Source organism: Cygnus olor, chromosome 1, assembly GCF_009769625.2.
Source record: "Cygnus olor isolate bCygOlo1 chromosome 1, bCygOlo1.pri.v2, whole genome shotgun sequence".
Lineage (NCBI taxonomy): Eukaryota > Metazoa > Chordata > Aves > Anseriformes > Anatidae > Cygnus > Cygnus olor.
Window position 1 is genome coordinate 61271118 of NC_049169.1, and position 16099 is coordinate 61287216.

At 41.7% G+C, this 16099-nt stretch overlaps 2 protein-coding genes across 4 annotated transcripts in view; one reads left to right on the forward strand and one right to left on the reverse strand.

Annotated features, from left to right (window-relative positions):
* The first annotated feature begins 30 nt into the window (after window positions 1-30).
* NDUFB2 (NADH:ubiquinone oxidoreductase subunit B2) lies at window positions 31-947 on the forward strand. Of its 2 annotated transcripts, XM_040561141.1 has the most exons (4): window positions 92-257; window positions 344-488; window positions 582-673; window positions 862-947. In XM_040561141.1, the coding sequence occupies exons 1-3, from the start codon at window positions 169-171 to the stop codon at window positions 654-656; spliced, it is 309 nt and encodes a 102-aa protein (XP_040417075.1). In that variant the 5' UTR covers window positions 92-168; the 3' UTR covers window positions 657-673; window positions 862-947. The 2 variants fall into 2 exon arrangements, with proteins under 2 accessions (XP_040417084.1, XP_040417075.1); XM_040561150.1 differs by lacking the exon at window positions 582-673 and having other exon boundaries at window positions 31-257.
* A 2911-nt stretch (window positions 948-3858) lies between these two features.
* Window positions 3859-16099, reverse strand: part of BRAF (B-Raf proto-oncogene, serine/threonine kinase) — an 82889-nt gene continuing 70648 nt past the window's right edge. For both annotated transcript variants that reach the window (XM_040561025.1, XM_040561037.1), the window contains 2 exons: window positions 15750-15903; window positions 3859-9535 (listed from right to left, as the gene is read on the reverse strand). In XM_040561025.1, the coding sequence (XP_040416959.1) occupies window positions 9513-9535; window positions 15750-15903 (177 nt within the window). In that variant the 3' untranslated portion in view covers window positions 3859-9512. The remainder of the gene's footprint in view (window positions 9536-15749; window positions 15904-16099) is intronic.

The window sequence follows — 16099 nt, forward strand, 5'->3', positions numbered from 1 at the left end:
TTGGCCTGCGGAGGTGGCTTCGCTCCTTTCTCTGCGCCCTCCGTGCGCCAAGTCAGCCCCGAGGAGCAGGAGCCTCCCCCCCCCCCCCCCGGCGGCGCGTTGGTGCCGGCCGCCGCCGAGGCGCCTTGCGGTGACCTTGCGGGCGCGGGGCTGCGCTGCGCCGCCGCCATGTTGGCGTCGCTGGGGCGCTGCGCGGGGCGGCTGCTGCGGGCCGGAGGCACCGGCACCGGGATCGGCACCGGGATCGGGCGGCGGCAGTGAGTGGGCAGCGGGGCCGCGGTGGGCCGGGCCGGGCCGGGCCGGGAGGGTCGGTTCGGGTCCGTCAGCGAGGCGCTCGTTGCAGTGCGGGCGGCGGGGCGCACATCGAGCCGCGGTACCGGCAGTTCCCGGAGCTGACGCGGGCGCAGGCGGTGCGGAGCGAGCTCCTCAGCGGCTTCATGTGGTTCTGGATCCTGTGGCACCTGTGGCACAGCTCCGACATGGTGCTGGTGGGTGAGCCGCGGCCGCGCTGCGACGGAGGGAGGGGGGCGGTGGGGCCGGGCCCGGCCGTGTCGTGACAGCGCCTCACGACATGGCTGCAGGGCCACTTCCCCTACCCCGACCCCGCGGCGTGGACGGACGAGGAGCTCGGCATCCCCCCGGACGACGCGGAGTAGGCGCCGGCAGCACCGCGGTACGGCCCCCTCCCTCCCGTACCCCGTCCGTACCCGTTGCTCGCCCCCTTCAGGTGACGTTTCTCTTCGTGGCGCCGGGAAGCGAACAGCTGAAGGCAGCAGGGGCTCCAGTGACGGGGGTCTCCCCCTGCCTCTGCTGTGGGAAGACGGGAAAAGGGTTGTCAGGAGCCTCTCCTCTTACTCGCAGGTCTGCGGAACCGAAGCGGTCCCTGGAATGAAGTCTTTGGCTCTTCTGTCCCGATTTCAATAAAAGAAACTCTAAGTTAAACCGTACTTTGTCTGTGAGTGCTGTGGAACTTCTGGAGACCTTCCCTACAGCTCTAGAGGTGGGGTACTGGGACCTGAGTGAGCCTATGTGATCTTCGCTTAATAAATAACACGCTCCCCTGGGGACTGAGGTGATATATGTCCACAGCTGGAGAGTGAGGTAGAATGCACAGTAGGCACAAATCCTGTCACTAAATGTCTGCCAGCCACTAAAAGGTGTGTGGGGGTAAAAATCCTCTGTTAGAACAGCAGAGGAACTAATTTAAATGACCTTTTGCTGAAATTTCATCAACAAAACCTGCCTTGAGGCTCTTCCCAACTTGGAGTAACATTTTCTATAGGAGCAGAGGCAGCTACCTTAAAGGAAGGCCAACTTGTGCCAAGCTTTCCTTGGGGTGAGAGGGAATCTCCCCTCAGAGTTCAGGATAAGTGCTGTGAAGTGAAACCCTCTCTGAAGGTAAAAGCATTGAGCACAGCTTTCAAAGAAGAAACGGTCCAGTGTAAGAAAGGCAAGGGGAGGCGAGTTATTCTCTGGGCACAGAGTTGTAAACTAACTGTTAGTTTGTCTAAAAGTTAATTCTGAAGTTAATTTTTCACTTGCATTGAGTGACCCTGGCTGCACCTCTGGAACTTCATTGAGAGGACAAGTTGTGAATTACATGACAAACAATCTCCTTCAGACTTCTCCATGCAGTCAATCTTTATTATAGCAGTATTCTCATATTCACATCAAGTACATAGAACTTTTTGCCTTTTATATAATACAGAGTTCTTTAAATAACTTTACACAGAAATAGTTTTCTTCAATCTGAATTCAGCTATCAAATTTTATTATGTTTTAAGTCTCCATGCTCTCTAACCAAACTGGACAATATTTCCCATTGTACAAATTTACATGAGAAAAACTCCAAAATACAAATGAAGGGACAACAAAAGTAAAGGGGGGAAGGAAGAAACAAGAAAAGTAAGTTGTATTGGCAATTACAGGGGAAACATGAGAGGGAAAGAAGGGGAGTTGCCATGACCTATACGTAACAGAAAACTGAAAATAAACATTTTGTTATGAATTAAAAAATAAATACAAGTTTCAAAACAATTACTCCATTGTAAGATTTTAAAAAGCAGCTATGGAAATCTACTAACACAATTTTTTTTTTTTTTAAGTAATCAGACTGGACCTTTTACTTTGCAGTCGTAAGCCCCTTGCAAACCTCTGGTGGTCAAAAAGAATACAGCTGAAAGGAATGTTGTGTTAGCACAGAGTTTAAATTGTTGGGACATATACATCATTGCACTAAGAAACAAACAAAAAAAAGAAATCAGTTCTGTATATAAATTTCCCTTTCCTCTCCTTACTACTTTGCCTCTCATAAACGAGCCTCTGTATTATGAGGTAATGCCATTGTCTTGACTATATATAAAAATAATCAAGTTTAAAGGATATAGATCTGTTTATCTATAAACTTTAAACGAGCCAGTCCTTTCTTACGCCCCCATGGGGTCCGACGACCGAGTGCTACACCTTCCATCGCTCGTCAGTGAAACGTATGCGTTAAGCCTCCCGTGGAAACCCCCCCAAGACTGGTGCACCTTTCCTAACCTAGGAAAAGCTGCGTGCGCTCAAGTAAGAAAGAGAGAGTGCAACTTCTGCACGGCTGATTACAAACAGGTACACCTGCTCCTTCAAAACAAGGCAGAGTCACAGAAGGCAACAGTGGCCAGTCTGCATGTGTGTTTTGACAGGGAGGAAAAAAAAGGGACCCAGCGGGGCAGCTGATGACTGATTACTTTTTGCAATTGCTTAAGAGAAACGTGTCATCCGCCCAGCCCCGGGAGACCCTCAGGAGATCGGACACGGGGTGGGGAGTTGCGGCTGGGGGCTGAAGAGCTCGCAGTGGGGATGGCATGGAGCCGATGGGCTGGCTCCCGCAGCCCGTGTCCGACAGAGCCTGCTCCAGCAGCACAGGTCAGCGCCGGCTCCCAGGGGAGTTTCGAGAGCAGCGAGAAGCAGGGGCAGGACTTTTCCCCAGTCCCAACAGGTGAGGGCGGAAGAAAAGCCGCGGTGTGATTTGGGTCGCCAACACATGCAAGTCGGCCACTGGCAGGTTTCTGTCAGTTGAGGAGTGCGGAGAGTGGGGAGGAAGGGGAGGCAGGTAGGACACAAGGCTCATGAAGGAATGATGTGCATTTTTTTCTTTCCTTTTTTTCCCCCCCACAAAGGTTCACAGCTTTGAATAAAAAAGCACATTTATTGCACTTACGTTTTATTTTAGACAGAGTTAATTTAAATTATGCCCTCACAATCTCCCACCGTCCCAAAATAACCCGACACCCAAGTTTGGTCCATTTCGCCCCCCAGACCCAACATTTGTGCCCTGGTGGTGGGCTTCATTTCTTCTCCTAAAATGTTCCATGAAACTCCCAAACACACACACAGATTTTCTTTTCAACTAGGGTGATTACACAAATGTAACACAGAATGACATTTAGCAAACCAAAAATGAACCATTTTTCAAACCCAAACAAAAAAGAACACATAATCCTTTGCTTTTCTGTTTTACTCAAAAGTCAATGTCACACAGGGCTTGTTCTCAAGTACAGCTGCTGCCAATGCGGTACGCGGGACAAAATGTCTGGGCAGGCCACGGCTCCTCTTAGGGAGACGGGATGAGCTGAACACACTGCTGCTGCGATGCTCTAAAGCAAACGCCTAGGTAGTTTAGCAGTTCCAAAACGCTCCCATCAGCTCCCTTCTCTTGGCAAAAATAGGGAAATGACTTTTGTGATTTTGTATTCGAAAAAAGACAAACCCCCAACTCTTTATGTATACTTTTAGTGCAGAATTTGCGGTCGGTAAAAGGATTCCAGATAGTTCCTGCAATGTTAGTAACTTTTTTTTTTTTAAATTATACTTTGATTTCTAAAAGGGTCAAAACCAAGTTAAAATCAGCCTAATATTTGCATGAACTGTCCATTTAGACATAACTCTGTGATTTACAATTATGTCCAAAGTCTCGCACCAAAAAAGAAAAGGGAAAGACCTGCGAAAGAAAAAGCACTAACACCGAAAGCCATTCTTTCGTCCTTCTGGACAAATAGGTTAAAACTGACACTAGTGTGTAGGTACTGCCAGAAGCCTCTGTAACCAGACTGAACCTTGAGCAACTCAAACTGGAACACACTGGCTGTCCCTGCGCTGACATGATACCTATCGCCTCCCAGGGTTAACGTGCAGTAACAGTGTGCATTGCTGGGGAACTGCAAGAGGCCTGAAGAAGAGCTAAGGAAGCCTGCTGATATTCCATAAAACAAAATTAATTGCACTTTCCGGGCCAGGGAATTCATTGTATAATCTGATATATGTGGACTTTGATTACAGGAGTACTAGCCATCAATTTCTCCCAATCTAGTTCTCATTTTTCATCTACCGTCTCGTTCCAAGATGTCACGACAGTGTAACTCAAAGCTTTACATTACCTTTTTTTGACACCATCTTGGTGTCTTTGGAGGGGGAGGAGGGTTTATTTATTTAGATTAAGTGAACCTCATTCAATTTTCAGTAGAGCAGATTTCAAGTAGCAGGTTTACTGTAACTGAATCAGTATCCTTCAATTCCTAGCTCTGAAATGATTGTAGGTGTTTTGGGGAATGCTCTCTGCTCTCCTTGCTCCTTTACAGAAGTTTACCAACTCCAAAATGCCTACCTATATTAACAGCTATATACAAAACTACTGCATCAGAAGTAAACCAAAGCCACTGCTCTAGTTAGAAAGCACCTGGTTTACATTCTGTTGTACTTTGTAGGTTGTGAAGGCACATGATCATTTGGCAAACTGCAAGACTCTTTTGGGGAGATTCCTATGTAAACCATTTCACAGAGGGTCTCGGTAGCTCTCTTCTCTGAAGAAAAGATACATGCGAGTTTTCACTTGAATTCATTCTTGGTATCCTCTATATTCTGAAATTTTTAAACAGTTTCCTCCCTCCACAATTTTGTCATTATTTACTGCTGACTTAGTAGCTTCTACATTAGCATCCTCGAAACTTAAATTCTCTGCTCTTTTGATGATTTTCACTTGGTAAGAAGTAACGAAGCAATGACGAAAGATACTTAAAAATGCATGCCAAAACAGACACGAAGTGCAAATACATATTAACAAGGCTGCAGTAAACAGTTTGTTTCATAAACTTCTATGTAAAATGAGTAACAGAAAAACAGAACACCCAGCACCTTCGAAGCGATGCCATAACAGTCCGTTCATGCAACTGGTTTTTAACTGAGCTTGACTGTACCTAGAAGCTTTGCCTGTCATATTGTGCTACTGGTGAAAGGTTTTTTCAACAGACAGAAGACATTGCCTACAGTACTATGAATAATTTGTGCTACACATGCTGTACTCACAGTTAAGAAGGGAATTCAATTTATAGTCTGTAAAGGTGTGAAATGTCTACATGCTTCTTCCCTAAATTTAGCCCCTTCAGTTATTAAATCCTCAACTTAACTTACACGTGATTGTAAGGTTTCTGAGGACCTGGCTTCCCCGGATATTCTGCAAAATTCTGGATGCGTTCACATCACCAGGCAAACACAGAAACAAACCTATTTATACATGACCTTCAGTGTCTTTTCCCCCCTGTTGGGGCATTTGTGGAAGGACATGGTATTTATCAACAGCCAGCATTTCATTCGTTTTAGATCATAACGGCCAAATTCTGCCTCTGACGAGTACGTACTAGTCCAGTTGATGCTGAGAGGCCACAGTAAGATGGCAGTACATGGCCTCAATCATTCTGCATCATCATCAGCTGCTAAAGCATTCCAGTACAAGAAAAGATGATTTTAGGTAAGCATAAAAGGCAGAAGTGGATTCATTTAATGACTTGCATGAGTTCAGGGAAAACAACAACAACAAAAAAACCCTACTGAGCTAATTGTATCTGAGGCCATATAGGATTTAATTCATGCAGAAATTACTTTCAAAATAAGCAGGCCTCTGTGCCCACACCATTTGGTTTAAGCTCCACTACAACGTTCCAGTTCCAGCAAATATGCCATAGGAAACAATCACATACTGAACAGGGAAGATGTAACGGGTAACAGCTCTCTTCCAACTGTATGGAAAAGGAAAGGCAGAGGGGAAGATACGCATGTGGTTAGTAAGGGCATCATGAAGAGCTGGGACTGGATACAGGTTGTTTTGAAAACAGTTATTAGACACTAGACAAGCGACATGACTGCCTAGATGTTTGTCCCAACACACACACACACACACACAAAACATGTACTAGCATTTCCATCCTATGGCATGTGCTTGTGGTTGGGACATCATAGAGAAGCTTAAGAAGTTTGGTGCAATGAACATGAATGTATTTGTTATTTCATTTTACTTCCTTCATTGCAATGCTATAACAGGGTATTCAATTCTTGTCTACTCATCTCCCCATTCCCTAAACATCAACAGGGCACCTTTAAGACTAATTCTGATGGCATGCAAGACATCCAGAAACATTCTTGAAGGAAAAGATATATAAAAAAAATAATCCCAGTTATTTACAAACCAAATTTCTTCCAAAGTTTTCCATGAGTATTACGTGGGACCTCTTAAAGATAAACATGTTACTACAGCTATCCAAAGGGAAAAGAACAAACATGGAAACCAGTAGAAATGCATCCTGAAAGGATTTCTCTAAACAGCAGCCAAACAACTTGCACATTCCTCAGGGAAAAAAAAAAAAAGACACAAACAAAACAGAAAAATGAAACAAAACAAACAAACCCCAATTTAAAAAAAAAAAAAAAGAAAGAAAACACAACACAAAGATCATGTGTTACTTATAAAGTGCTTTGCATGGACAAGGATAGCAATTTTCCTTGTGCTTTTCCTATGGGCTCAAGAAGCATATCGTAGACTAATGGGTAATGAATCTTCACAAAAGTAAGTTTGTTTTAAGCAAAGGAATTCCTAACAGTTATATTTTAGCAGACAGTTTTCTGCTAGCATGACCTTGTGGAAGGAAACTAGGGCTTTTATCAAGCTCTGTGAAACCAACGACTCTTGAACCACCTGTACGTACTCGCTCCGGTAACAGTTTCTTTCAAGAGCATATTAATTTCCAGTATGCCCTACATTTACGAATTAGGCCACAGCCCATCCAAGGGCTGAAACGACGTGTGGGGTGGAAGGAGAATGAGCAGCGAGAGGGCCCTCTTGGAGCTGATCTCTGTGAATATCTCACTGGCCTGCCGACCGCACCGGCCCCGCCGCCTGCCACCCGGGTCACGTCCGCGCCTCCGACCACCGCTCGCTTCAGCAGCTTCTCCACACTGGGAAGTGGCTATTGCTACTAGTGAAATTCCTGCCAATCTCAGTGAGGAGAAAAAGCCTTACAGCATCTGAAGACCCACAGCAGACGAGAAAAAATTGTGCTTTTTTTTTTTTTAAATGCATCCTGTACACAAAGTCAATTCTATTCATGTACCAACATGAATCACTTCACTCTTGTAGTGACTATTAAGTCATTCACTATTGCTGTCTTGCTAATGTTTGTGGAATTAATATGAATACACAGTATTTCAGTTATAATTCCCACTTCAGATTAGTCCGGTCCCTATAAGCCCAGTAAATATTTACTGACGACCATCACAGACTACCAGCAACACCGCACAACTCCGGGGTTTTAACACCGCGTCCCGCTACTGACGTGTGTTTCTCCCTTAGCCCGAGAGCAGCCTTCTGCAGACAGAAACACGGACGGTCCCCTCGCCCAATACACACGTTTAGTAGGGACACCGCATGTACACACACTTAACTCCTTCATTTATTTGTCACGGTTTTGTCTAACATCTTCCTCCCCCCCAGATCTCCCAGCCAGAGGTGGGTCAGCTCTCCTGCCTCACGTGGAGTGGTACAGGGCAGATACGGATCAAATTCTGAAAACTTCTGTCTGAGCTTGAATTTCTTTCTAATGTGGTCTGACTTGCCTCTGTACAAATAATTTACATTTAATACCACATACCAGAGAACTCTGCAAACAGATCACATCACAAGATATTCTACTAGAGGTAAACAATGTGCAGAACTTGATGAGCTTTTTTTTTCCTTTTTTTTTTTTTTTCCCTGACTGGGTAACTTGTCAAAAAGCTACCAACCATTTGAAAACCAGGACTGGAGGACAGGAAAACAAAGCACTCTGAAGTAGATACCGCCACCTTCATCCCAGTTTGCAAAGTGTACAAAAGGGAAAGACAAACGGAAGGGAAGGAGATCACAGGGAAGAAAGCGATGAGAGAAGTAGTCAGCGTGGATCCAGCAAGTACCGTTTTGTTGTGATCTAACAACTTGCCATTAGGACAAGATGCTCCACATTTACACACACACGTATCAGAGGACATTTAGTTAACAGGATAAAAATCATTAAAAAAAAAAAAAAAGCTGTTGAAAGTACCAAAACAATTTTCGGAATGTCTAATTCTAGGGGGTTTTGTATTTGTATTCAATTCAACCTGAGAACTTTTTTTCCCATTTATGACAACATTACATATTGGTAAGGTACCTGGCATTAACCTGCACCCTCATTTAAAATAAAACTTTTAAAGTAGGTACATACACCGTTCACAGTCTGTATCAGGAATTCTACAGACTTCAGATGCTGCAGTAGCATCTTTCATAAATACACTGTATCATATGATACCAAAAAAAAAAAAAAAAGAAAAAAAAAAGGACAATCTCGCTACATTTTTTTTTAAAACTTGTTTGTTGCTGGACCAACAAAAGAAGGATCTACTTAACCCTTCTAAAAGATGTTGTATATGCACACACCAAGAAAATACTGGAAAAGGAAAAGGTTAAGGTTGGTGGTTGTCACTTGTTTTTTGAGGAAGTGATAAAGTAAATCTGACAAAAAGTGCAGCAGCATCCCCTTTTCCTTCAGATTAACATCTTCACCTTTAGAGTAACATCTTCTCCAGCTTCCACCACCCCACGCTTTTTAATTTTACTGGAATAAAACCCCCCAATTTAGACAGAATTAAGTGTTTGACATTGTAACACAGTGAAAAGAGGATACTGCGTTGTCCACAAACCAGTGAGTACACCAGGAAGAGAGATCAGAACGGAGGATGATTCTTTTAATTAGCACTCATCAGATATTCAGCCTCTGATGATACGTTGTTAGAGGGAGAAAGCCGACCGGCAGACCATCCAAAGCAAGTCTCCTAAGTTGCAGCAGCAGTTCCATCCCCTCATGCCTGAGCACCAAAGTCAAACCACGAGCGCCCTCTCCTCTCTCCTGGGAATGATGCCAACGGCACAGGCAGCCACTGCGGGTCTCCGAATGCACATGGTGTTTTGTGTTGAAGGAGAAACACTGGCAGCAGAGTATTCTGGTTCCTAAAAAGGTACTTTTTCCCATTGTGTTGGACTGGCAGTTCCATTCTGCTCCACTTTTAAGCTTATGGATATCTTTTCTAAATTACTTTAGGCTTGGCGGAGCAGAATAGAGTTTTGATGTTAAGAAACTGTAGGAACACAAGACTTAAATAACAGAGTGGGTGCTGCCATGGTGCTGTGGCTACTTGAACGCTGCAAATTCTCCTGTAGAGGGAGGACAAGAGCTTGGTTTAAAAAGGTGATTTCAGTTACAAGGTGGTCAGAGATTTTCTCCAGACTAGCTGAACATTAGTTGGATATCAAAGATGTTAAAAAATGCAAACTGTTAAAATTAAAGCATAAAAGAAACACAGCAAAAGAACATTGAATACAGACCCAGCATATTTTACTGAAAAAGAATTTCTTGAAAGCAAGTTATACCCATTCTTCCCAGGACAGAGGTCTGCAGGTTCAAGCAAAGTCTAATCATCATGCATTTAAAATAAAATGTGTCAGGTAAATTTCACTTTAAACTCCCTATTTATTGCATGTATATCCTCCCCAAAAACAGTAATTGCAATAAGTGTGTCAGACTGCAAACTAATTTCTATCCTGGTATAAAACTGGTTTAATAGCAAATTTGACACACCCGTTAACCTTTAAATACTATATACAGTAAAGTGCCTGAGTATTAAACTAGTACTAAAGAATGCCATAATCTGGTTTAGAGACAAACATAGAAACCTACTGTGAGAAAACAAAGACTGATGAGATTGTCTGCTTAGGCCCAGACCAGAAATTAGGCCTCAGTAACAGGGAGCACAAGAAAAAAAGCAACCCTATGTTCCCTGAAGAATTATTGAACAAACAGAAATTCTACACAGTGCTTTCACATGCAACCATCTCAGGAAACTCTACACAGTTTATTTAGTCTCAGCACACCATGGGACAGTCTGATAGCAGTTCAGAGATGAAGAAACCATGGCACCTTGGAGTAAAATTGATGCCCAAGGTCTTAAGTTTGCCAGCACCTTGAATAGAAGCTGAAACTAAGATATTCATCCTCATCCTCTTAATCCTATGCTTTAGCTAAAAAAAAATCCCTGCCACCCACAGAAATTGTATTCTTTAGGATTTTGATGGAGGGGTGTGCAAATATGCTTAACCCAAAGGACTCTGAAGTGGAAGAAAAAGAAATGTACATATAACTTCCCATTGTTGGGTTCCACATTTATGTTGGGTTCGTTTATGCCATTTTGTGACAGGACTTCTCAGAGCTTTCCTAGTAATGAAGGAATGAAATACACAGAAGAGACCCTCTGCCCCAACAGTAGGGTGTGAATGCTGTCACATCTGAACAACTATTCCCTATCTTAGTGTCCTTCCATCTTTTCAGGAGCAAGTGTTTTGTTGGTTTCCGCTTTTCTTAAGATTTTTATTCCGAAGATTGGAAACAAACTGGAAATATCCCTAAGAACAGAATTTTAGACTGATATCATTAATTCAATTGAATGTCTTGCTTTATAAAGAAGGGAACCAAGAAAATGACCAGCAGCCTGCATGGGGGAGGCGGAAGAAAGGGCATCCATGGGCCTGGAAGGTACAGCTGATATAGCTGATTTAAGTAACAGAAAGAAAGCAGGGAAAGAGAAGAGGACCCTATACCTCACGGGAGATGAGAAGGGAGGGCACCCAAGGTCTAAAGTAAGAGTGGTAGGTATGGGGGGCTGTGAAACAGCTCGAGCTCTATGTGTCCTAATAGTCTATGGTGGTAGCTATAACAACATTAAAAACAAACAAAATAAAACGAACACCTTCATGATGAGACTAATTGCCTTTTTTACTAGTTCTACTAACAGATAAAGCCCTTGCTCTAAAATACCCTATTTGATAATTTTTCTTGCTTCTCTCTAACACATTTCACCAATCTCCCAACTCTCTTCATAATATCTTCTAGTAGCACCTCAATTTTTGTACTTTTCTGCCCCTCCTTTTTTTCCTTTTAAGAGAAGGACAAGAAAAATGATCAAGTATTGCCTGTGAAGCTAATTTTTAAGAATGACATTCATGCTTAGCTACACTTTCAAAACATGCTATACTTATTTTTTTCCGTCTGCTTTCCTAAATTGCTGATTAAAGATCAATTTATAAACAAGAGATTGCTCTCTCATTACTCATCTTGTCCTTCTGCCCATTTCTGCTAATAATTCAGCTTCTAGTAGTCGTACGGGGATTTCAGATGATAAAAGACGAACCATTAATTAGGAAAGGGCAATGGAAAAACAGGAGCAGAAGTCAGGAAGTATTTCAGATAGGATAGTAGCTTTAAACATTGATTTTCAGACTTTTCCTCCATTTAAATAAAACCTTAGCAAAGATGTTTATTTATCTTTTTTTTTATTTTTTTGGTGACAAGCTAATGGTAGATCTCCCCTTTCTAAACTGAGGTGCTAATCTGCTCTCAAATCAATAAGTGACCAAATAGGTAACATGTTCATCTAATAGTGGGATTATGTTGATTGAACATGTATAATGTGGTTACCAATGCAAGCTTTCCCTAGATGAAGAATGTAGATGGCATTATCTATCTACATTGCAGGAATTCTCTGTCATGTTAGGTGAAAATAGAACTTTCTGAGGAGTAGCTAAAATGCTTTATGTCACCCCTTCTACTCTGACGATCTAAAATATCTGTAGCTGGTACTTTTATCTTCCCAAATAAATCCCGCCTGTAGAAGGGGGAGAGAGCATAGGCAACCCCTTCCTGAGACTCAGGATGCGTGCAGGTAAATGAAATAACCTGGACTATGAATTCACTCTCCTGTTCAAAGGACAGGAACGTCTGGCTTGAGAGCAATGAATGGGTGAAGTGAAGACAGCTTTGGGAACGTGTCCTGATATGCTCTGTCCTGCAGAAACAGGATCCCCCTTGTGGAACACTCAAGAGTTTTTGCCAGTGCAAGGGTAAGAAGCTGGGCCATGGCTGCTACAAATGAGGTCAGTTTACTCTGAAGCTATGAAACCACATAATTTGTGATTTGGGATGTGATAAAAACAACATTTTTACATTTTTATTTGTTGCGAGACAGACATCTGATGTGTGCTTTTTACCAAGAAGAGCTTTGGATAGTTGCTTTGACTGGTAACAGAGAAAGGCCTTTCTTTCTAAAGGGTGCATAGCATTTGAAAAGCTGCACTACCTACAGAGCCCTTTTGAGTTAGTTGCTACTGGTCTTTTCATACTTGTCACGTTTTATATGCACTATTTTAAATGCACCTCCAAAATATCTGTACGAAAAAGATGACCACGTTATTTCTTATTGTGTCCAAAGAATATATTATAAGGGCATTTTCTAAGCAAACCAACTGCCCCTTATTTCTGGAAGGATTTAGCATGTAGTTGCCAATCTGTATGCTCTCAAATTTAAAAGTAAGCTGGATTTCTGAGGTCACTAAGGTATGTACCTGGCATCCTAACTATTCTATTTATCCCAGGGTAGATGCCACTTTTCTTAGAAGAATCGGAAAGAGAAGAATGGTTCCCTTCCAGGCCCATGCCAGCCTTGTCTAATGAAGATGAGAATAACTGGCTTATCAAAGGGAAAGTATTTCTACACCAAATACACCTGCTTGCCTGGATTACATTCACAGACACAGAAAAAAAAATGTGAGAAAGAGGCAGTTTTCTGTCAGATCTTGCACTCATCTTCTAATATGGATACCATCCGCTGGCTAAATAAAATATTTGGAACAGGGCCTGATGTTGATAATTAATATCCTCAGAAGAATATGCAGCAGCATTTAAGAGGATCTGGTCCTTCTAGAAGGTACCAAGAGAGATTTTGTTTCTATACTCAGATGTAGAGAGGTAAAGAAAAAAGGAATCACACAGTATAAATTACCTACCCAAGAAAGCCTGGGTTGTTACAGACCTGTTTTCAGGACCTATAGATATCTGTTTCTAAATAATATAACTGAGTCGCATCTGTGAAAACACTGACCAAAATCCACGGGTATATTTAGGCCTTTTTATCCTATATATGTTTCAGAATTCCATTGAAGATGCAATTATAAGCTACAGAAGTTAAATCCCTAAATGCCTTTTATGCCAGATCAAGGCAATGATCAACAAAAAACTGTTCTTTTTGGCTTCATAAAATGCTTAGTAAGAAGCTAAGATCATGTTATGGTCGTGGATCCCAAATCATGTCTGATGTGTAGGAACAGTAATGACACAGGAAGAATTCTAGTGCACTGACCATACAGCAGGCAATGGGGCCAAACACATCTAAGGATAGCAGCATTTTTTCCCCCATAAATTATAGTTCCTATAGCAATGAAGGACAATCTTAACAACCACAACCAAGACTACTACAACGAACAACTTCCTTGAACTGATCTGGCAGACCCAAAAAAGAGTAAGACTATGTAAGGCAGTGATGGAGGCTCTGCACTCTCCATTACCCTCAGTGTGGTGAAGCCTTTTCTGTGTGGGATGATGCAATTCTAGACTCTGCAGAATGCCCAGCAGCCCTCCTCTTGCTATTTACTGACATAGGCATTGCAGCCTGCACTGAATACCATATCCCAAAGGTTAAGAAGCATTCCTCCTGACTTTCTAAAATAAAAAAAAAATGAGTAAGAAGAAAAAAACATTTTAATCCTGTTTTCATTTTAAGATAGGCCTGCCAAAATGAGGCAAAACTACCAGAAAGATGGGAAACAGATTTTCTGAAAAAATAACTTTCATCAATAACTATTTCCATAAGAGCTAGGTTTCAACAGCTGAGTTTTCTTGACTAACATAAAGAGAAAAGTTAGTTCAAAAACTGTTCCAACAGTAGAAGCCAAAAAGACCATTAGAATCTGGCCAGCAAATGTAGAAATTGCTTACATCTCTTCAAATCCTCTAACTTTCCTGTTTTAAAAGGCTCAGTTGCCAGCAAGACAGCAGAAAGGAAAACCTTTGTGGAATTTCTTCATCTATTTGAAAAACATATTGCTAACAATATGCACACCTCTATATAAGTACCTTTCTGGCCCTTTAAGTCCTAACAAGAGTAGAAATAGCTTGTTGCCAATGCAGAAATATCTGTGAAAATTAACAGCTTAACAGCCTAAAACAAACAAAACTATATAATTAATTTCAAAATATGCAAGAACACAGTTGTTAATAATATTACTGTTTGTTTTCATATCTGACATCAAAGACTGATGTAACGTGAACCAGTACTCTGATTCACCTGTTCCACAGGAATGGTCCAGAGAAAAATAAAATCTTTCAAGTGAGCTGACAGGATCGTGATAAGGTTTCTCACTTTCTCAGTGAGATATCTAGTCTGATTCTATTCTAGTCAAACTAGCAGCTTCATATGGAAGTGAAAAAAACAATCCCTCAGTGAGCAGAAGTGTGTTCTGTAGTATTATTAACAATATTAAAGTAATTAAAGTATTTTACCTTAACAAAATTCATGGTATAATACTGATTTCCATGCAAACAACTGCTTTTTCAAATCCTCTTTTCCTATTATGGATGTTAGCAGCTTTTTTCTCTTATTTAGTTATGTTCCAAGCTTTTTTTTTATTTATTTATTATAAAGTTCTTGCTAACTGAAGGCTACAGAAACCAATACCAGTCAGCAAAAGCAGAGATAGAGAACTTCTTTTGTTGCATTGTAATAGAACATTTTGAGATGGTCTAAACTATAGCAGATCAGAGCATTTAGGCAAAAATGAAAACTAACAGAAACGAAACAAAACAAAAGGAACAAACAAAAATAAGCCACCACTCCTCTGCAGGAAGAGATGTTCTCTAAACAGCACCATTTTAAAACCTTAACTTTTAAAAAAAGTGTCAGACATCACTAAGGTCTTTCTTTGGATTACGTGTTGCTTCTGCTTACTTCTGCTGACCACAAGCAGTTCTGACTGCACTCAGCCTTGCAGCTAAGTTTGTGTTGCCAATTGTTTCCCACATATGAGTAGCATTACTAACTGAAGGATCTAAAGCCTTATCCTCATAAATAATGACCTCAACTGGAAGAAAAAAAAACACAAAACAAAACTTTGTTTGAGTTGATTAAAAATAAATACACTCCTGAGTAACTAATTCCAATCAATAAACTAGGCAAAAATGACGCCCAATGACCTTTAGAGGAGTTTTACTCACTTTGAAGAGACTTTTCCCATTTCTCTTAAGTGACCTTATAAATCTTCTTGTGCCAGCTGTTCCCAAGGCACTCCTTACCAACACACACTTCTACCCAGGACATTCAATGCCCAGAGTTAGGAAGTGAGTCTTCATTCCCCCGATAAACCTTAAAAAAGTAGCTGGTAGGAACTGAGAACGTACAAATGTGTTGCACACATCGGAACACACCAGCACACAGACACACAGGCACATGCTTTCACATGTCTTTTCAGTGTACTGGAAACCCACCGTATCCCCCTGCTTGGATGGGTGTTTTTGGAGAAGCACAAGCATACAGACTAAAATCCTCTGTTTGGAAGCCAGCCCGGTTTAATGACGGCTCAGATGCACTGCGGTGAATTTTTGGCAATGACCGGGCCAGAAGCTCAATGGAGGCAAGAATCTAAAACAAGCAGAAAATAAGTGATCAGATCTGTTGTTCTCAAGTTTTAATAATCTCTTAAAACCAAAGGCAGAACATCAATTAACTACAAAAAAAGATATTTATACACACATTGAAATAGAAACTTAAAAAAACAATTACTGCACCGCACCCTTGTGCTTACATCTTCACAAGCCAAGAAGGACATTTTGTGAAG

Excerpts from the sequence above, each read along its gene's own strand:
- NDUFB2 (XM_040561141.1), top strand. The coding sequence starts at position 169 with ATGTTGGCGTCGCTGGGGCGCTGCGCGGGGCGGCTGCTGCGGGCCGGA. Across the intron at positions 258-343 it reads ACCGGGATCGGGCGGCGGCA|TGCGGGCGGCGGGGCGCACA; the intron begins GTGAGTGGGCAG and ends CGCTCGTTGCAG. Across the intron at positions 489-581 it reads ACAGCTCCGACATGGTGCTG|GGCCACTTCCCCTACCCCGA; the intron begins GTGGGTGAGCCG and ends ACATGGCTGCAG.